General features: G+C 35.1%; 3 protein-coding genes across 3 annotated transcripts; 1 reads left to right on the plus strand and 2 right to left on the minus strand.

Annotated features, from left to right (window-relative positions):
• The first annotated feature begins 2,093 nt into the window (after positions 1-2,093).
• On the plus strand, positions 2,094-12,950 carry LOC104228737 (protein ALUMINUM SENSITIVE 3). The gene is made up of 3 exons (XM_009781264.2): positions 2,094-2,422; positions 5,956-6,201; positions 12,472-12,950. Exons 1-3 carry the CDS (start codon positions 2,189-2,191, stop codon positions 12,784-12,786), a joined length of 795 nt encoding a protein of 264 aa, XP_009779566.1. The 5' UTR covers positions 2,094-2,188; the 3' UTR covers positions 12,787-12,950.
• A 1,031-nt stretch (positions 12,951-13,981) lies between these two features.
• LOC104228738 (pathogenesis-related protein PRMS-like) lies at positions 13,982-14,916 on the minus strand. Its single transcript, XM_009781265.2, has one exon. The coding sequence runs from the start codon at positions 14,832-14,834 to the stop codon at positions 14,148-14,150; it is 687 nt and encodes a 228-aa protein (XP_009779567.1). The 5' UTR covers positions 14,835-14,916; the 3' UTR covers positions 13,982-14,147.
• A 1,484-nt stretch (positions 14,917-16,400) lies between these two features.
• LOC104228744 (protein MODIFIER OF SNC1 11-like) lies at positions 16,401-21,958 on the minus strand. Its single transcript, XM_009781269.2, has 6 exons — positions 21,553-21,958; positions 20,516-20,596; positions 20,305-20,430; positions 20,108-20,168; positions 17,722-17,782; positions 16,401-17,628 (listed from the first exon to the last, which is right to left on the minus strand). Exons 1-5 carry the CDS (start codon positions 21,834-21,836, stop codon positions 17,741-17,743), a joined length of 594 nt encoding a protein of 197 aa, XP_009779571.2. The 5' UTR covers positions 21,837-21,958; the 3' UTR covers positions 16,401-17,628; positions 17,722-17,740.
• Between the last annotated feature and the right edge of the window lie 293 nt (positions 21,959-22,251).

Below are 22,251 nucleotides of genomic sequence, written 5' to 3' on the forward strand. Positions count from 1 at the left end.
TTTACAAGCTCTCTCTCCTTACTCCACTTGCGTATAAAATAGCAACAACAAAAATCTATATTTATCCTTTTTTATTAATTCTCTTTTTATTAAAAATACGGTTATTAAAAATTTACACTTTCATTTCCTTTGCTTTCTTTCCCCAGTTAAACCTACGCCTAACTTTAAAAGATTGAAAGAATGAGATGTAGACATTAGACAACACATTACACCAGTTCAGTAGTGGGATCAGTCGATCAGAGCAATTCCAGTCTCTATTCATTATTGAAAAGTCGACAAATATTTATTCGCACTTGATATTGAAATTAAATTAAGCAGTTTAATTTTAATACAACAATAAACTCAGTGTATTTCATAAGTGGGATCTGAAGAGGATAGTATATACACAAATCTTATCTCTACCTTTAAAAGATAGACAGATTGTTTCCGATAGAACCTCGGCTCAGGAAAGATAATAAAGGAATGACAATGGCAAGCAAATCAATCAGAAAACCAAACTAAAACACAAAACCAATACTAGGTAGTGCAATTAGAAATTTTAATAGTTAAGTCTTAAAGTAAAAATATATATTATTTAACTATAATTAAGTAATAAATTTTTGAATAACAAATGCATATTTTATATTTATTGATTCGATGTAAAAATGGGAGTGCGAGTAGACTTTTATCCACTGGTCACGAGTTGTAGAATTGGGCTATTATTTTTTAGAGCGGCTAAAATATATATTTCTTTGAGAAAATTTCACATAAGAACAATTGTGTTCCCCATTTTTCAATTTTATAGCTCATATTTCAATTTACAACCAACTAGCTCAAAAATAATAGGATAAGATTCAACATCCAACTCCAATAGGTTCTCGAAATTACTATTTAATTTTTAAAAAAGATTGATAAGTTTTTAAGTTAATTTTCGAATCAGTAATTGTGACTCAAATATTAGTTGAACAAACCAAATCCATTTAGGTGGTGAAAATTAGATTTTTTAACAAGCTTATTTACGTGAGTTTAAATTAAAATTTTGATTTTGTGAGAAATTTAGAGTGGGTGTTATTTAGACTTGTTAGAAATAATATAAGGAGGTTGTGTATAAAATTTGAAGTCGTTTAATGAAGATTTGGATTGGTTTTGAACAAGAATTACAACTGAAAATCGTGGAAGAAGTTCGTCTACATATGCTTGTATAAAAGTGTATAATAGTGTATAAGATGCGTTTATACGCTCAATATATACTATTATACAAGATTATACATAATTATACAAAAAACTGACTTGGTCTTCTTCCTTGCGTCTTTTCTGAAATTTAACCCAAATCTTGCTCAAATTTACTCCAAATTTAAATTTTGAACTCCATTTGATATTTTCAATCAATTGGAACAACATCCAATCCAAACAACTAACAAACTCAAAAAATTCTATTTTCGAAAGCAAAACTTTGAATGGCCTTCGATAGTGGACTTTTACTCTTCAATTTTCTTATATTGCAACCAGGTAATACAGGGGGATGGGGGAGCAGAAAATACACGGCCTATTGAAGCATATGCAGAAGATATGAGAAGAATAGAGAGTAAAAGTAATGATCATGAGAACGCATATTTAACTCTATAACTTTTAAAAGCAATGAGTGTAAGAATACAGATTTTGAATTTACTAATGCTTTAAAATATGTACAATATGAGCTAAGTCGAATAAAACTAAAAAACTTAAGCTATTTTTTTTATCATGGTGCGAAGTCACATTTTCTTATAATTCCTTCTATTTCTTTGCAGAATTCTATATGCATGTTAGCCACCTCATCTCCAAATCACAGTATCCTGGGGTCCCACAATATTACTAAAATCCAGCCCACTAAACAGAAGATATACTTAGACCACAAATAGTGGGCCCCATTTCGTATGTGGTCGTACGTACGTTCCTATGCTTTCGGGTACAGACCATCTAGGGAAGGTCTTTTCTAATTTTCATCCTTTACAAAGGAAAACAAAAAAAAAAGTTAAAAAAAAACAAAAAATATATATATTATATAAAAAAAGAGTGAGGTCATGTCCAAAAGTTTCTTACACCAATAAATACTCTCGAATTCTCTAACACTTGTTGCAGCTGATCATACCTGTCTTTCTCTTTTTTCTCACATTTTAGAAATTTAGAAACATTTATTTTCCTAAATTTGAAGTTTAATTTAGGAGAAATAATGGAGTGGAATTGGTTGAGAGATTTTTTGAAGGGAATGATAAAGCCAATTGCAGCACTTGCAGTTGTATTTATGGCTGTAGCTTTGTCTTATGTACAGAAACTTGGATTGGAAGGTGAAATGATTTATTCAGTTTTCAGAGCTTTTGTTCAACTATCTATTATTGGTTTTGTTCTTCAGTTCATTTTCAGTCAAAAGAATGCTGCTTGGATCATTCTTGCTTATCTATTCATGGTATGTAATTCTTTTCTTTCTTCTTTTTATTCTGTTTTCAAATTTAGAAAATGAATCAAGTAAATGCAGAATATATATATGATCTTTGTACAGTTTCTCCATTAAAAAAAAAAAAGAGAATCTGTGTGCATGTTGATCTGCAGCAGATTTTGTTACAGTTATGTAATTACTAGATAAAACGGTAAGGGCTTATCTGATTTTATTTATTTTAGAATTTTTTCTCGAATAATCATGAATTTCTAGAATGAATCTTCCTTTACAAATTTTACAAAAATGGCTTAAGATGGTTTGGTCATATATGAGCCCGTTTGGATTAGCTCGTTTGGATTAGCTGATTTGAAGTAGCTGATAAACATTAGGTGTTGAAAAGCACTTTTAAGTGCTGAAACTGATTTAATAAATAAACAGTTACGTGTTTGGATACAAGTTCTGAAATTGATAATAAGTTGCTGCAGTATTTGATAAAAAAGTGCTGATAAGCTCTTTTTCTGTTAAAATGACTTAAAGAACCTTAGAGCTATTTACACTTATAAGGGCGTAATTTCTTCAAAATTTTAAATTACAGATCGATTCAAATACAAAATATTCTATTTGTCATTTTATTTTAAATACAACTGTACTTAGATAAGATAACTTTTAAGATAAATATAATTTACTTTATGATAAGCATATAATCATAAGTTATAATAATTAATAAATTGACAAAAGTTTCTCAGTAAAAAATAAAACTAAATCGGACAAAATAGTTAAAGAGAAACAAACATTGTTTTCATCACCACAACACTTAGAAAGCAATACACCAAAAATTTAATATGTCCTCATTTATTACATACAGTTCAAAGATTAATACACAATCACATAAATACAAATATGCAAATGAATAGAGAATTTGCTTATCTTAAATAGTCAATGAGAATTGCAGATTTGAAGAGGCGGGGAGATTGGTGTGTGTGTGGGGGGGGGGGGGGTTGAAACAATACTTGAGGCAGTGAGTATTGATGTAAGAGTTTTGTTCCAAAAAAGGTATATTTTAAGGATAAAATAGTAAAAATCTTGGTCAAACTTAAAGTGCTTATAAGCTGAAAATTTATAAGCTGAGGGTGACCAACTTTTGACTTTTGACTTTTGTACTAAAAGATACAATTTTTCGAAATTTATGCTGACTCAATGAAAAATAGGGCACAATAGAATAAAACTATGCATCTATTTAAGTGTTCTTATAGCCTGTTTGGCCAAGCTGGAGAAATCAGTTTATTTTGAGAAGTGCTTTTGAAAAAAGTATTTTTGGAAAGAATCAGTTTGTGTTTGGTCAGTCTGAAAAGCACTTTTGAGAAATAATTTGTGTTTGGCCAAGCTTTTTAGAAAGTGCTTTTAAGTGTCAAATTACGAATAAGGACATGAATAGATTTACTTAATAATTAATATTATAAGTAAATAAATAATATCAAAATTTTGTTATTACATGCAATAATTAAAAAAATTCATTTTATTTAAGTAAAATATGAAAATAAAATTAAAAAGTACTTAATTCTTTTAATATAAGTTAAATATATTAAAATTCCTTCAACAAATATAAAAGCATTCACCCCTAAAGACACTATATATTAGAAAGTTTCCTAAAAATAAGAAGAAATATTTATAAATTAATATCCTAAGTATTAGGTTTAAGGGTTATTTTGGTATATACTATATTTTGTTAAGGGTGTTTTAGGTAAGAAGAAAAGTCAAAACTGCTTCTGCTTCTGCTTTTGGAAAGAAGCTACTTTTTTATGCTTCTCTGAAACTGCTTCTGCTTCTTCCCAAAAACACTTTTTTTTCCCAAATAAGCTTAGCCAAACGCCTCAAATTAAGAAAAAAAAAATGCTTATAAAAAAAAAGCATTTTTTTTGTCTAAGAAGCTTGGCCAAACAGGCTATTAGTTAGCACATTTACTATAGGTTCTATATTTCTAAGAGTCACCTTATCAGGTTAGACATTTATAGTAGTAATTTTTATTTTTATGTCAGACCGCATGAGTTTGAGATGAGGTTAAATGGAACGTCATAGAACAGTAATTAGTTATAAAGTGAATTTCAACTTATTTTAAATCGAGGTTTAATTAATATTGTTACGGTAGTTTTTTACCTTTTCCTCTTGTTTCTCGAGGTAAATTATTTACCAAAGTCTAACCATATAAAACTTATTTTTTCAAGATTCTCCGCTTCTTTTCACGTTCAGCAAAGAATCATTCAACAAATACATGTTTTTCATTTTTCTTATTATGAGCAGTCCTACTTTATTCTATCATAATCTAGTTGAAAATAGATTCCAAAAGGATTTAAATAATGATATTCTTCTCCCACTTGCTGATTCGGCAGTTGACTTTATTGCAATTGGCATCCATTATCTCTTTTTTTCTTTTCTCGTAGTATGTCTATCATCAGTTGATTGACCTTTTAAATCAATCTTTTTGTGTTTGATTAGAAAAAAGTATTTTGTCCCCACATGACATCCGATAAAATTAGAAAAATAAGAGACAAAAGAATTTTTCCACTTTTTTGGGGGGAAAATCACTTTTTTCGAAATTAGTAATTGGATATAAAATTTTCAATTTTCACTTGAAAATGAATGTTGGAATTATTCGAAAATTTGAAAAATTTCGAAAAGTTATTTTTCAAAATTTTTACTCAGATCACTCACAAAAATTCAAAAAAATTCAAAATTATATTCATGTCCAAACACAACTCTAATTTTCAAATACTATTTTCACTTGAAATTTTTTTTTGCTTTTTCTTAAAAATTTACAATTTTTATGTCCAAACGCCTACTAAGTATACACCAAAAGAGAAAAATGACTTCCCTTGTTTTTTGGCGGGAGGGATGTTATTTTAGAATTATCAAAACTCTTGACTCCATATTATTTTTTTAACCAATAATTATATATAAAATATTATTAATTTCTAATACTAAAGAATTTCATCAAAATATTATCCGCCTTGCTAATATATTATATCAATCTTTCGTCAATACCTTTTCTGAAAAAAATTATTTTCCAGCCAAATATCAGAAAACGTAAGTCATTTTCAAAAAATGACTTTTGTCCTACAAAAAACAGCCTAAATCTAGTCTTTTAAATTTTGAAGGCTTCTTAACAAAGACTTTTCAGAAATTAAGTAGGCATTTGGACATGCATTTCACTGAAAAAATATTAGAGTTTTGTAAGTGGGGAAAAAAGCTTTTCTGAAAAACTTATTTTCGAAAAATTTCCAAATATTTGCAAAATTTCATGAACAAACACATTTGAAGAACGAAAATTCGGAAAAAATGAAATTTTTTTTGTGGACAAACGGGTCCTAAGCTTATTTCTGCTAGTGGGATCATTATTGACAAGGTGAACACCAAAACAATCAAGGAAAATAATTTAGAAAATATTTTCTCTTCACAAGTGTTTATGCTGATTTCCAAACCAATTACACTACGAATATTGGCTAGTATTTTATTTTATGGCATCAAACTAGGTAAATAATCTTCTTACTAATTAATTGGTTGTGCAGGTTACTATTGCTGGTTATACGGCAGGACAGCGTGCCAAACATGTACCACGAGGAAAATATATAGCAGGAGTTTCCATTCTTACTGGAACTTCTATCACTATGTTTTTATTGGTAATTTTAAATGTTTTCCCTTTCACTCCTCGCTACATCATCCCCGTCGCGGGGATGATGGTAGGCAATGCAATGACAGTTACTGGCGTTACAATGAAAAAACTTCGCGATGACATCAAGATACAAATGTCCCTGGTACGTCTCATGTCACAAATTATGAGTTCTCTGTTTCAAATATCTTCCGAAAGTAGACGATAAGTTTTAAAGCTTAATGCAAGCAATGTCTCTGTACTATCCGAAATTGCTCAAGTTTGCCTTTCCGTTACACTTTTGGTCTTATTCATACTCTTCCGTTACACTTTGATGGTGTCCATTTCATTCAAATGGTTTGGTAGCCAACCTTGTTGAATTGGTATGATTTGGTAGCCAATTTTGTTGACTTGGTTTGGTTTGGTAGCCAACCTTGTTGAAATTGTGAAAAGTGTGTGCAAAATTGTCAAATATTGTAGGCTTTAGAGAGTGAGGTTTTGGCTATAAAAGGAGAGCTTCAACTCTCATTTCATCACACCAACAAAGAGAGAAAAGAGAGAGACCAAAGTGTTCCATAAACTATAAGAAAATAGTTTGTGAAGAAAAATAGAGTGTGAGAGAGATTGTAGTGAGGTAGAAAAAGCAAAAGAGTGTTTATTTCTTTTGAGGGTATAGTGATCTTAGGAGTATTTTTACCCGTTACTACACAGTGTAAAATTCTTCGCTATAGTGATATCAGTTGCTCTTCTTGGCCGTGGTTTTTCCCTTATTCAGAAGGGTTTCCACGTAAAATCTTGGTGTCATTATTGCTGCATTTCTATTCTTGCTGATTTAACCATAACTTAGTGTTCCGCGCTTATCACTAATATCGTGAATATTATTTTTACGGGGTTTATTCCCAACAAGTGGTATCAGAGCCAAGGTTCTGTCTGAGTATGCTCTGTGGTTGCAGCACAGTCTGAACTTCCACATTAGAAAAGAATTACTTTAGTCTTATAATAAATAGTATTTGTATTTGTGATAAACAATGGAAGTCAACACTAGTAAAATAGTTACTTTGAATAGCACAAATTATGCCATTTGGAAGGGCAAAATGGAAGATTGCTCTATGTCAACCTGTCTTCGCCACTATAAAGTCTGATAATAAATCAGATGAAGAGTGGAATTTGTTACACAGGCAGGTTTGTGGCTTTATTAGACAGTGGGTTAACGATAATGTTTTGAACCATATTTCTGGGGAGACACATGCTCGGACCCTATGGGAGCACCTTGAAAATTTGTATGCTCGGAAAACTGGAAACAACAAGATGTTTCTAATAAAGCAGACGTTGGGTTTAAAATACCATGATGGTTCCGTGATGACAGATCATCTGAATAATTTTCAGGGGAACATGAACCAGTTATCTGCTATGAGCATTAAATTTGATGAAGAAATTCAAGGCATGTTTCTATTTGGTTCCCTACCAGATTCTTGGGAAATTCTTATAACTTCATTATCAAATTCTACTTCGGATGGTGTGATCTCTATGGATCTTGCCAAGAGCAGCCTTTTAAATGAAGAGATGAGAAGAAAATCTCAAGGTTCCTCCTCATCAGATGTCTTGGTGACTGACTCTAGGGGAGAAGCAAGAATCGGGGTTCTCAAAATAGAGAACATAATAGAAGCAAATCCAGAAGCAGACTTAAAGATATTGAGTGCTATCATTGCGGGAAGAAAGGGCACACAAAGAAGTTCTGCCGGATTTTGAAAAAGGAAAATAGAGACAAGGAAGAACAGAAAGAAGATGGCAATTGTGTGGCCACCGTAACTACAGAAGATCTTGTTACCGTCCTTGATGCAGATCTGATAAATATTGCTTGTGATGAGTCAAGCTGGGTTGTGGAAAGTGGTGCCGCATCTCATGTGACATCAAGGAAGGAATTTTTCTCATCCTATACTCAGGGTGACTTCGGAACTTTGAGTATGAGTAATGAGACTGTATCTAGGGTGGTTGGTGTTGGAATGATTTGTTTGGAAACTAGTACTGGAACTAAACTAATTTTAAACAATGTAAAGCATGCACCTGATGTTCGATTGCACTTGATCTCTGTTGGTGTTTTGGATGATGAGGGATATGTCAGTACCAATGGTGCTGGAAAGTGGAAGCTCACTAAGGGCTCCATGATTGTGGCTCGTGGGGAAAAGCGTTGTGGTCTATACTGGACTACGGCCTCTACCTGTGTTGATATGGTGAATGTCGTTGAGAGCAATAACTCTTCCACGTTATGGCATAAGAGGCTTAGCCACATTAGCGAGTAAGGACTAAATTTTCTGGCCTAGAAGAAATTGTTGTCAAATTTTGAAAGTGCAAAATTAGAAAAATGTGAGCACTGCTTGGCTGGAAAACAAAAAAGAGTTTCTTTCCAGTCTCATCCTCCTTCAAGAAAGACAGAGTTGCTTGAGTTGGTGCATTCAGACTTATGTGGTCCAATGAAGACAAGAATTTTGGGTGGTGCACTTTATTTTGCTACCTTTGTTGATGATTGCTCAAGAAAACTTTGGGTCTACATCTTGAAGACTAAAGACCAAGTGTTGGGTGTCTTTAAGCAGTTTCAGGCTTCAGTTGAAAGAGAAACTGAAAAAAAATTGAAGTGTATTCGTACTGATAACGGTGGTGAATATTGTGGATCGTTTGATGAATACTGCAAACAACAGGGTATCAGACACCAGAAGACTCCTCCTAAGACTGCTTAGCTTAATGGTTTAGCAGAAAGGATGAATAGGACCTTGATGGAAAGAGTCAGATGTTTGCTTTCTGAAGCAAAGTTGTTGAATTCCTTTTAGGGTGAGGCTTTGTTGACCGCCGCACATGTTATTAATTTATCCCCTGTTGTTGCTCTGCAAAGTGATGTTCCAAACAGAGTTTGGTATGGCAAGGATGTTTCCTATGACCACTTGAAAGTGTTTGGTTGCAAAGCTTTTGTACATTTGCCTAAAGATGAGAGGTCAAAATTAACTGCCAAGATAAGGCAGTGCATCTTCATTGGTTATGGCCTTGATGAGTTTGGTTACAGGCTATATGATCCAATTGAGAAAAAGGTCGTGAGAAGTTGTGATGTTATCTTCGTGGAGGATCAAACCATTGAAGATATTAACAAAGCGGTGAAGCTAAAATCTCTAAGTTCTGAAGGTTTAGTTAATCTTGATCAAGTTCCTCATACAAATGCGGATGACGTTGGTGGGCTCAATGATGATGGTGATGCCTAAAACCATATTTCAAATCAACATATTGATGGTGATGGTGATAACAATGATAATGTTGATGAGGTAGATGCTCATACTCACGAAGCTGTGGACAAGTTAGATATTCCACTCAGGAGGTCTTCTAGACCTCGTACTCCTTCCTCCCGTTATTCACCCAATGAGTATGTATTACTCACTGCTGGAGAAGAACCTGAATGTTATGCGGAGGCCATAGAAGATGAGCATAAGGATCAATGGATTGAAGTCATGCAAGATGAGATAAAATCTCTGCATGAGAACCATACTTATGAGTTGGTGAAATTGCCTAAGGGCATGAGAGCTTTGAAGAATAAGTGGGTGTTCAAAGTTAAAGCTGAAGAACATAGTTTGAAGCCCAGATACAAAGTTAGATTGGTTGTCAAGGGATTTGGTCAAAGGAAAGGTATTGACTTTGACGAAATATTTTCTCTTGTCGTGAAAATGTCCTCCATTCGGACAGTTCTTGGTTTGACTGCTAGTCTTGATTTGGAGATTAAGCAGATGGATGTGAAAACTGCTTTTCTTCACGGTGACTTAGAAGAGGAGATTTATATGGAACAACTTGAGGGCTTCAAGGCAAAGGGTAAGAAAAATCTTGTATGCAAACTTAAGAAGAGTCTATATGGATTGAAGCAAGCCCCCGGACAGTGGTACAAGAAGTTTGAGTCTGTTATGGGGGAGCAAGGCTACAAGAAGACTTTTTCAGATCACTGTGTGTTTGTACAAAGATTTTCTGATGATGACTTTATCATCCTCTTGCTATATGTGGATGATATGTTGATTGTGGGCAGGAATGCTTCCAAGATTAACATGTTGAAGAAACAGTTGAATAAGTCTTTTGCAATGAAAGACTTGGGTCATGCTAAGCATATTTTGGGTATGAGAATTACTCGTTCAAGAAACGAAAGGAAGCTTTACTTGTCATAGGAGAAGTACATAGAACGTGTACTGGAGCGCTTCAATATGAAAAGTGCCAAGTTGGTTCGCACACCCCTTTCTGGTCATCTGAAGTTAAGTAAGAAGATGTGTCCAACAACAACGGAGGAAAAAAAGAGAATGGACATGATTCTTTATTCCTCTACCGTCGGAAGTTTGATGTATGCAATGGTATGCACTCGACCAGATATTGCTCTTGCAGTCGGTGTTGTTAGCAGATTTCTCGAAAATCCAGGAAAAGAGCATTGGGAAGTTCTAAAGTGGATACTCAGGTATCTAAGAGGAAGCTCACATGAATGCTTATGTTTTGGAGGATCAAATCCAATTTTGAAGGGCTATACAGATTTTGATATGGCAGGTGACCTTGATAATAGAAAATCCACTACTGGATATTTGTTTACTTTTTCAGAGGGAGCTATATCATGGCATTCGAAGTTGCAGAAGTGTGTCACACTATCTACAACTGAAGCGGAGTATATTGCGGCTACTGAAGCTAGCAAAGAGATGATATGGCTCAAGAGATTTTTTCAATAACTTGGATTGCGACAGATGGAGTATGTTGTCTATTGCGATAGTCAGAGTGCAATAGACCTGAGCAAAAACTCCATGTACCATGCGAGAACAAAACACATCGACGTCAGATATCATTGGATTCGTGAGCAAGTGGAGAACGAATCACTTCAAGTCAAAAAGATTCACACGAGTGAAAATCCTGCAGATATGTTGACCAAGGTGGTACCAAGAGACAAGTTCGAGCTATGCAAAGAACTTGTCGGCATGCACTCAAACTAGAAGACAGTGTTACCTCCTCTAGATGAATGAGACTTGAGGGGGAGATTGATGGTGTTCATCTCATCTAAATGGTTTGGTAGCCAACCTTGTTGAATTGGTATGATTTGGTAGCCAATTTTGTTGACTTGGTTTGGTTTGGTAGCCAACCTTGTTGAAATTGTGAAAAGTGTGTGCAAAATTGTCAAATATTGTAGGCTTTAGAGAGTGAGGTTTTGGCTATAAAAGGAGAGCTTCAACTCCCATTTCATCACACCAACAAAGAGAGAAAACAGAGAGAGCAAGGTATTCTATAAACTATAAGAAAATAGTTTGTGAAGAAAAATAGAGTATGAGAGATATTGTAGTGAGGTGAAAAAAGCAAAAGAGTGTTTATTTCTTTTGAGGGTGTAGTGGTCTTAGGAGTATTTTTACTAGTTACTACACAGTGTAAAATTCTTCGCTATAGTGATATCAGTTGCTCTTCTTGGCCGTAGTTTTTCCCTTATTCGGAAGGGTTTCCACGTAAAATCTTGGTGTCATTATTGATGCATTTCTATTCTTGCTGATTTAACCATAACTTAGTGTTCCGCGTTTATCACTAATACCGTGAATATTATTTTTACGGGGTTTATTCCCAACACTTTTGGTCTTATTCATACTCTTGCCATATCTCCTCATATTTTTCGTTGCTACTAATGGAGCTCGAGCGTGAAATGGATGAATTGCGCTTGTGTACCAGATCGACTTCTAGTTGTAGCGGATCTTACTTACGTCGGTTCTAGCGTTTTCTCTTGATTCTTTTTTTGAAAGATCTTTCCTTGCTCAGAGGAATGCACAGTTTAACCAGAATTATCTCGTTAACTTTTAGAGTCATCCCTGGATCTTTGGCTTTTGTCATGTGCTCCAAACTTGAACTCAACTTCCTTTTTTCACCAACATCCGCATCTCACTCAAGAAACTGGTGAAAGTCTTTTCCCTCTTCACGAAAAATTAAACTAGTCTCAAATTATCCTTAGGGAACTCCATATATTAGGGAACACAGGCAAAACGAGACTTTTTTCTAGCAGTGAAGATATTATTAGACCAAAAAGTCTAACAGAATTGTAAAGTTGATTAATTTCGAATAGTACAATGGTAAATTTGATCATTTACTCTTTAAATTCTCGCCCAATCGCGAAAAACTTATTTAATATGCAATAATGTTGTTATATTAAAAGGGAACTTTGTCGTTATTGGTAAAGTTGCTGCCATGTAACAGGAGGTCACGGTGGAAACAACCTCTTGCAGAAATGCAGGGTAAGGTTGTATACCAAAGACCTTTGTGGTCCAACCCTTCTCCAGACCCCGCGCATAACGAGAGCTTAGTGCACCGAGCTATCCTTTTATGTTGCTACATTATTATGATCAATTTTAGAATAAGGCACTTTTCGTATTATAATACTCAAAAGTTTTCTTTTTTTGGCTAGGTTGAGACAGCCTTGGCTCTAGGGGCAACGCCTAGACAAGCAACAATTCAACAAGTGAAAAGATCGTTGGTTATTGCTCTATCTCCTGTGTTAGACAATGCAAAGACGGTTGGTCTAATATCACTTCCAGGTGCAATGACTGGACTTATAATGGGAGGAGCATCTCCTCTTGAGGCTATTCAATTGCAAATTGTGGTAATGAATATGCTTATTGGAGCTTCTACTGTTAGTAGCATCTTCTCGACGTACCTCTCTTGGCCTTCATTCTTCACAAAAGCTTATCAGTTAGAAACCAAAGTTTTCTCTTCAGAGTGAAAGTCATTTTTTCCTGGTTTTTGCTTTGTTGGTCATGAATCTCTCATTTCAGTGGAAGAACTAAGTCCTTTTTTAATAGATTTTAGAGTTCACAACAAATACCTTGTATGTGAAGTTTTGCCTCTAGTGTTGTTTTCTTGGATGAAAAACCGAAGCTTGCTACAGATTTCTTGTTTATCTACTCTCTAGTCGAGGGTCCATCAGAAACTGTCTCTCTGTCCTCTCAGAAATAGGGTTAGGGTATGCGTACACATTATCCTCCCTAAACCCCATTTGTGAGAATTCACTAGGTTTGTTGTTATTGCTACAGATTTCTTGTGCTTATATCATTATCCAAGATTAAGGGTTGTGACAGATTGACATCTAATAGTATAATCCCACATATACTGACAGATACAGAATTTTCACTAAGGGGGTTTAAAAAAGAAAAATTAAAAGATATTATGGCCAACGGGAATTGTGTTAGAAATCTGGAAGAAAACTAGATAAACACAAAGCAATTTTGGGGAGATAAAATTATTGCAATAAAATTCAACAACGAACAAGCCTTTATAAAGGCAATACAGTTCCTACATTATCTGAAGCACTAAGCCATAAAGGCAGTTAAAACAAATTCACTTAGTCCACTAAGTATACAACTCCCCCATATACCCATAAGACTAAGAAAGTAGAAACTAACTAAGTAAAATATCTAACAAATTGAACCCGCGACGTTACAGAGGTTTTGAACCCCCTTGACTAAGCTATGCTTTTGAGCTGTGTAAACATAATATATAGAGCACAAAAATAGATTTTGCCTGTGTAATTTTCCGACGAAGGGGGTTCGAATAACCTCCTTCAGCCCCCTAAATCCGCCCCAGCCCACATAAGGTTCAACAGACGAAGAACTTCATTATGTGGAAGTGGTAGAAAAATCCTTGTCAATCATGTCATTCTCTCTTTCCCATTCTCTTCCTACACAAAATGGTATTTATATAGTTCAAGTTATAAATAGTTCAAGTTATATAGTTCCCATTCTCTTTATATAGTTCAAGTTATACAACTTGTCATTAGGGTAAAATAAGAAGTTTAAGGGTAAAATAGGGAGTTTAAATTAAAGTGATTCCATACATAAAATGTGTCATTTGTAGAGCAAAAAAGAAAAAAAACGCATAAAGAGAGTAATAAGAATGTATTTCCCATAAATTAGCACGAGTTCAAATAAGAAAAAATGTTGATGCATTAATGTATGAGTTGGACAGAAGCAGAATACTTGTTACATTCTGAACACACAAAGTGCTCCATTGGAGATCATATCTCAGCTATTTTTTGGGGCATCGTCATTAATCATGACGATGATCCAATAGTGAAATTGGAGACGTTTAAACGCGCTTGTTTCGTCTACCTCTGCCACGTCGAGACTTTCTACCTCTGCCTCTGCCTCTGCCTTGGCCTCTGGCATGTCGTGCAGTACCATTATTCAAAGGTTTTGGTGGTAAACTTGGCGATGTTACAGCCACATTGTTACCAGGATTCAAAGGGTTGACACCTTTTACATTTCCTATAGGATCATACGAACACACAACATAAACACCCTTTTGATCATTGCAATAAGTAAATGAACTGCAGCCAACTTTCGTGGTAGTACGCCATATAATGTTAAGGTAATGGCCACATTCACATATCTCGCGTTCAGGATGGCAATTGCAAAGATTTGTCGCCTGGTTGAAAAATTGCTTCTCTGAGAACCATTTTTGAACAACCCCACTCGCGGGGGTCTGTCTATATAGTTCCCAATATATGTTTTCGCCATAAGGACTAGTTGAATGTTGTCTATAATTGCAATCTTGTTTGCGTGAATTAGCCCAAGATTGTGCAAAATTAGCCAAATTGGCGTCCCATTGCAAAGGAGGGACGCCAACGCTTGCTCTTAGATCATTGTGAGCCTTGAGGAATTCTTGTTGGACCCAGTCGAATGTTGTTGCATCTGCAGAAGAAATGAAAGTGAAAATGAAGAACAGCAGCAATACTGCTGATAAGATTTGGATTTTTGGGATTAGTATTGTCATTGATAATGACAATCCATGTAAATGGAAATGAGAAATGGTTAACCCCTAGGGTCCTGAAATTTTGGGTTACTACAATTTTCCCTTTTTTATGTTTGATTTTGATTTTCTTGTTTGTTCGACATGAAGAGAGCAGCGTGAAAAAAGGAGCAAAGGATGCGGAGATGTAAGAAAATAAATTTGATCATATATAATAGCTAAAGCTGCGGCCATGTTTAAATTCGCCTCAAATATTTTTCGTTAGAAAAATATCTCCCTCATATCTCAAGATTCGTAAGCTAATTGATGATTTTATAGAAGTGAATATACTCGATAATGTTGACCTCTACTCTCTAGATTATAATTAAGAATTTCCACCCTAGCTAAATGGGGTCAAAATTTCCAATAGTTGCTTAGTCGTCTTTCCCCTATAATATAGGTATTTTTCATGTTGCATTTAGAGGAAAACAAACTTAATGAACAAACAAGGAATAGGCAAGAATCTATTCTTGAACTCTAGAGAACATGCAGAAAGAGGTTCATCAGATCGATAGGGAAAGTTTATAGAGGGGTGGACTTACTACGACAAGTGAAGCCAAAGTTTCCTTTGCTCGGTGTCCGGGAAAGAGAAGGAAATCTCATTGGGTAGCATTTACCAACCCTTTTAATGATACCAAGGGGAAAGCAGGAATTAGACCAATAGGACACTACTCTCCCAAAACGTAGCTCCAAGTTTGGATATTTCCAAATTCACTTCAACCAGTCCACATAGAAACATTGTACCCTAATTAGCTGAGGCCTCAAATTACTTTTCTTTGCTTATTTGATGTCACCTTCATGGTATATTAACTGATCGTTTCTTTCTGGGCAGTGGATAATGCTGCCTTTAGTTATAATACAAAAAAAAAAAAAAAAAAAAAAAAAATGGACAATAAATAGGAGATGAAGAGTTTTGTAGTATTGGCGACGAGCACAAGTACATGGAACTTCTTGTACTAGCGCAAGAGTTTGCAGCGAGAACAGAAGCTATGACAGTTACTTCTCCAATTTTCTGCATTTAGAGATATGAAACCCATATTTTCCTTGAACGCAATAATCGAGGCTTGAATCTGCCACACACCTCTACGGATGTGGACACAAGCTCCTTGAATGCGCTTAGACTAGCTGTGAAGACTACTTGCAATTTCAATTAGGAACCATAGACAATGATACCGGTAAGATATAACTGAAAGCAGTCACAGTTTCAATTTCATTATTTTAGGAATCGAATCCTCTAGATGACTTAAAAATGTAGTATTCAATAGAAATGCTTTTTATTTGCCCTAAAATAATAGTACCCCGTCTAGGCATTAATTGTTTCAGCACTTTGCTTGTGAAATGATCTTAGCTATTTACGTTTTGTCCACAGCAGCATAACACACAAACTCTAAAACATAAACCTATGATCCTCTGTTTCGACCTTTGTTGCTGTTTGACCACATCAGTAAAAACCTTGAAAAACTTTCCACTAGCTCTATTCAAGTCGAAACAATGCAAGAATTTGAGAAAGTAAAAAACTTGGATGGATTTGAATCATAAAGAAGAGAGAAATAAAAAAAACAGTAGAAACACAAATGCGTCAATTGGCTACAAGATAAGTTCAACGACTGAACACAACAAAATTAACATTGTCTTGTACAATTTAAGTGGACAATAACAAGAAAAAAAACATAACTAGATTCCTTCACAGGAAATTCTATGCCTACTTTTACACAGCATCGACCGCATCCTACAAGAATTATCCGGGGATACTAGGTAGTTAAACAACACCTGCTAAGTGTCAATCTGTCCAAAATAACCCACATCAAATCGTAAAGTGGAAACCTGGGAAGCTCTTAAACCAGTGAACCTTAATAAGCAAACAGCTAAATCCAAACAAGAACCACTTTGAAGAAATGTAGATTTGACAACTTGACCATCAAATGACATAGCAATGTGAAATTTTGTAGAAAGTCGAGCAATATGCAAACAAGTTTCACAATCAAGGTGAGTCTTTTTTCACTTTTTCCCAAATGACTTTAAAGGCCCTTAAATAATGTCAGAAGAACCATGAGATGCACTAGCAACTATATAATGCAACAGAGATAACTAGTCTTACCTTTCTACTGCCTATCGAGAACCCAACAAAAAGATTAATAATAAGACGGCCAAACGAAAACCATATGATGCATCAAAGAGAAGTACAAATTATCTTGGATTTTTAAATGCAAGATAAATGTTTATCTGCTAGAAAACTCAAGCTGCACTACATTTCCTACTTCAGCTATAAGAGTGATGAAGGCTGAATGAACCAGCAAAACACCCAAGATGTTGACCCATTGTTCACAAATTAGGCAAGTTCAATGACAGTCTCTAACCTTAGGGAACATTTAACATCAAGCAATTCCCAACCTGTTTTGAACCCCTCGGATAAGTAAGAACTAAATTTCTAACACTGGTTGATCCTTGAAATGCAACAGCCGACAACTTTTTCCTATGTTAAAGGGTAATACAAACAATATAAAATAATTGCAGATTAATAACTAAGAGATTGATGATCAAGTGTCAAATCAAACTCTTCTAAGGATACTTTGGTTGTAGTTTCATCATTTTTAATATTGATCACAGGTAATTTACGGTAGTTTGACGCCAAGCAGGTGGTTGTCAATTAACCTAGTGTCCCCAGAAACGCACGGCGTGCTACTTTAAGAGACTAGAAAAGTTTTTTGCTGTAAATTTGAAGGTCCGAATTCTATAATCTACTGGGAACTCAAAAACATTAGAATCCTAGCCCACCAACCTGAAAGAATAAAAAAGAAGTGGTTAAAAGATATCTAAGGAACTGTGACTCGCAGTTAACAAAGCCCAAACCACACGCAACGGCAAGTCTTACTCTTTAACAAAGTTAGGAATCATTCAGGTTCCTCTCCAGCTTTGTCCACAGCAACATCATCCTGAATTAAACGTATTCGTCGATTAGGAAAACTATTCAATTTATACTAGAGAAAATTAGTATTAAACAAAGAGGGGTCTAGAATTTGAAAAAAAAAATGGGCGCACAATCTGGAAGAGTTGACGGTGACAAGTACTCAGCGCTGAAACAAAAAACCTTTAATATATATCTCAAAAAAGGAAAAAACAACTATCTAAACCAAAACAAAAGGCAATTATGAAATTTTGCTATGCTAATGTTATATTGTTATCTTTTAACTTAAGAATCATCTAGTTCGCAATAGCTCTTGATGTTCCATTTTTCAAACTCCATCAGCCTCTATATATTTTTTGGATCATCAACCCTTATATAACAAACTAAACAACCAGAGACAGAGTACATAAAAATTCATTGCAACAAAGATAACAAATAAAATTAGCTGCATGACTAGTGATTGTTGTGATTTCCAAGAATCTTGAGCTCAAATGTCTTACCATACTCTGAAATTAGAGACAAGCAGCAACTAACAGGGTAAGGAAAAATAGAATAATTTTTTGTGGAAACCTATCTTTGGTATTTCACTGCTTCTCACTCACAAGTGAGTTGTTTAAGTAAAACTAGAAGATCTCAGGTGAAAAATAGAATAATTTTCTGTGGAAACCTATCTTTGGTATTTCACTGCTTCTCACTCACAAGTGAGTTGTTTAAGAAAAACTAGAAGATCTCAGGTGCACTAATATGGCTCTCAATAGGAGCCTGAGATTATGGAAGTACAAACCCTCCACTAATTGGTATTTGTGATGGAAGGGTTCCTTTTTAAGAAGTAGATCTCATCTTCATTTCCAGAGAGCGATGAATATGGACTTCCAAAAGCCACCTCATATGCAGAGATAAGCTATTGAAGCTGTTTTTGGATTGCCTAAAATAGACAAACCAAAAATCTACATGGCACATGGCAGTGCAGACTAGCATTTCTAATATGCTTGCTTTCCTAGGTATTAATGATGTTCAAGGCTTCAAGATTTGCTAGTCAATTCCACACATCAATCTTGAAGTAAATTTTGTAAAATTGCATTCAACCCTATATTATAAAGTTAGCTCTACTAAAATGATGTTCCATCTTTCCCAAGAACCATGAGTAGGTCTTTAAACATCCTGTTCAATACCACATGTGGGAAATTGTGGCTGCACATGAACTGTTAGTTAATCAGTATCTACATCAAACCAGCAAGGGAAAGAAATCTAATACTATCAATCTTTGGGACAATTGGAGGTTGAAATAAAATCTATAGGTGATTGAGAAGGAGAACCTCAAAGGGCAAAGGATCCCTGGGGTAACTAATGAACCAACATGCAAAGAACTAGAAGCTTAAACATCCTAAGCAAAACTCCCACGAGCTATGCACAGTTGACGTTCAACATAAACAACATGCACTATCAAAATGACAATAAGCATATTTAGACAACAAGTCAATATGACATCCACTTTCTATATCCTTCAGTTTCCACATCAATAAAGACAGAACAAAATTTTGCCCAAGTTAAAAATCAAATAAAATACAGTAAAGCTCGAGGAACTTGATAGAAGGAAATTGATTACTGTGCCTTAAGCTTCGGTTGAAGTAGAAGGAGAATCTGACACAGAGACAGCATTATTGCATAACTTCCAATTAGGCAGAAACAGTCCGCCTACAGTTTTGCACTTGCAACTGGAAGCTCGAGTCACCAAAGGGTGAAAAGTGGGAAGATCATTATTAGCCTTGGTGGAGAGAGGATTTAGGAATAGGGTTCACCAAATTCCCAAAAAAGGAGGTGGAAAACCCTTTTAGATTGCTGATGAAAGATAATGATTTTAAAAATGAAAGGCTGAGAAGAAAATCATAACCAGCTGAAGGAAAGCACCAAAATTCAGTCATCATATAGGAGCTAAAAGAATGAAGAATCGAAAAAGAACATCTAAATTCTTTCATTTACTCTTCATTTTCTTTTTAAACTCTTTTCTAGTGAATGTTATGGAAGAGATTTGGATAGAGAAGCCAGGATTGTGTTCCTTTTCTTCTCTATTCTAGTGGGAGATCTAAAATATGTTAGGATTCTGTTCCTATTATGTTTTTACGAGCTCAGCTCAAGCACACAGGCTAGTGAGAAGAAGTGACGAAGACCAAAATAAATAAAAGCTTTCCTCTTTAATTTCTACATTAGAAGGTCACATCCCGTTATCAAAATCACGTGAACACCACATGCAAAATTAAAGTAAAAGCATTCAAATGCATAATGATGATACTTCTCTTTTCTTTTATCTTTTTGGGTCAAACCATATGCACTGCCTATGTATACAAAAACAAACCTGCTCAATGTTTCCCTTGCCATTTGCTTGTGATTGTGAACCAGACTGGGGTTGTGAAAACCTATTTAAAAAACACAGGACTATCAGAATTAAGTCACATATCTGACAGACTGACTTATTTATGGAATCTTATATACTGTTTTGTGAGACTCCAAAGATGGCATCAAGAGAAAGCGAACAGTTTTCAGTTTTACAACCTGAGAGCCCTAGCTTTCCTTTTATCTTCCTCCACAGGATCAGTCTTCACCGGTGGTGCAAACCTTGACAACCTGGCCTTCTTCTTAGCTTCCTCTTCAGTTGTGTCAGATTTCACAAGCCCAAACCTGACGAACAACCAAACTTATCAAGAAACTCAAAAACAATTTAACTGCTACATTTCAGTCGGAGAAAACAGGCAGAAACAAAAACCTCTCAGCTCTAGCCTGCCTCTTATGCTCCTCAGATTTCTTTAAAGCATCTGACCCTTGAACTGAGGACCCAGTTCCAAACCTGATACAATACAGCCAAAAAAACGTCTGAAATATAAGACACAGATGTAAGAAATTAAAACAGAAAATGCAGAACACAAGAATTCTATCACTTTTTTTGGTGACAAACTAAGGGATGCCATTCACTTGTCACATATATGTGCATTTCAATTGCAACTGCAACCAGATAGAATTTTTTTTTTTTTTTGATAGCTGAGAAATACCAAAGACCAGTGGCACAAGGTCCAAAACTCGATGGATAATGGGCCTGGCACTCTACCCTTCTCTACTTAAATACTAGACTTTTTGTCTATGGCAGTGTTCAAACACGTGATATGCACCTAAACCACACACTTACCACTAGATCAAAACCCTGAGGGCAGCAACCAGATAGATAATTAAACCTCAGAAAATAGTAATCCAATATCTGCATCTTTTATGAAGTGTCTTGACGTTCCTAGGATAAAGTTCAAAAAATTGTTTAACAGCTCATCTTCTCAATTAAGCATTAAATTGCATCAGAAAATATTGAGTTTAATTGCCAAGCAATTTTCCTCACAGAACCAAAAATCCATTACCAACTCATATCCACCAATGACCACCACAAATCCTCAAAGACATCCAGTTGAACCTAATGGTACTGCAGGGAAACTTCAACAAACGGAGCCAAAATTCCAAAATGAAAACCAATTAGGAATACAAGTTTCCAGCAAGAACAATTGTGTGACATTTGTTCTTGGGAACTTATCTCGTACAAAGTACTAACAGTTTCTAAGAACATAAGTCTTATTTAAAAAACAAAATTAAGAAAATGCCGGAATTCACACCAAAAATTTATGCTTATACTTGCACTCAGAACCAGTCATTCCTTTCGGCACATAGGTAGCGACATGGTAAACTGAAATAAAAATACTCACAAAATTATGGAATAAGCCTCAAACCCTAATTCATTCAGCAATTTAAAGATAAATAATTTACCTCTCAGCTCGAGAATTTCGCTTATCTTCTTCGGATAGCTGAACTGGCACTCCAAACCGCTCAGCTCGCTTCATCTTCTTCTGAATATCATTGCCCTGACAACTGTCATCTCCGCCCGCCACCACCGACTTGATTTCCTCCTTGGCATCGGCAGAAGGCGGTGATTTTACCGAGTCAGGTGCGGAATCGAGTGTGGATTCGCTTATAGCCGGTGGATTGGGATCTGACGGCTCAGCTAGGGTTTTCATAGGGTTTTCAGGATTTTGCGCTGTCGTTGCGGCCATAGCTGAGGATTGAAAGAGAACCTTTGGAAATGGTGAAACCTTCTCCCTGAATTGGAAACGACGCGATTGTTTCGGATTTTTGTAGCTGCGATTGCTGGGATTGGTATTCTTATGGCTCCATTCTTTGGGAATTTGGAAGACGATATTTTCTGCCTAAAATTCCAAAAACACCCTTAACCTTTAACTCCAAAAACACTCGTGTTGTGTTTTAATTTTTTCCTATAATTTTGTTCCAATAAAAAATCTCACGAGGTATGTACAGGGGTTAGACTATTTTAACTTTTGATAAGTAAATTAGCAATTTGGTAAATTTTGATTTGGTTTTTGTGATTTTTGATCAAGTAGTATCACTTGTATTTATCAATGGTACAATATCAATACACGATAATAAAGATTGATAATTTTGTAAATATAC

The sequence above is a fragment of the Nicotiana sylvestris genome, chromosome 12 (genome assembly GCF_000393655.2).
Source record: "Nicotiana sylvestris chromosome 12, ASM39365v2, whole genome shotgun sequence".
Lineage (NCBI taxonomy): Eukaryota > Viridiplantae > Streptophyta > Magnoliopsida > Solanales > Solanaceae > Nicotiana > Nicotiana sylvestris.

Bases quoted from the DNA above. Each gene is read 5' to 3' on its own strand.
- LOC104228737 (XM_009781264.2), top strand. From the start codon at position 2,189: ATGGAGTGGAATTGGTTGAGAGATTTTTTGAAGGGAATGATAAAGCCA. The intron at 2,423-5,955 runs GTATGTAATTCT...TTGGTTGTGCAG, and splicing joins TTCTTGCTTATCTATTCATG to GTTACTATTGCTGGTTATAC. The intron at 6,202-12,471 runs GTACGTCTCATG...TTTTTTGGCTAG, and splicing joins TCAAGATACAAATGTCCCTG to GTTGAGACAGCCTTGGCTCT.
- LOC104228738 (XM_009781265.2), bottom strand. From the start codon at position 14,834: ATGACAATACTAATCCCAAAAATCCAAATCTTATCAGCAGTATTGCTG.
- LOC104228744 (XM_009781269.2), bottom strand. From the start codon at position 21,836: ATGGCCGCAACGACAGCGCAAAATCCTGAAAACCCTATGAAAACCCTA. The intron at 20,597-21,552 runs GTAAATTATTTA...GTATTGTATCAG, and splicing joins CGAAATTCTCGAGCTGAGAG to GTTTGGAACTGGGTCCTCAG. The intron at 20,431-20,515 runs GTTTTTGTTTCT...GTTGTTCGTCAG, and splicing joins AGGCAGGCTAGAGCTGAGAG to GTTTGGGCTTGTGAAATCTG.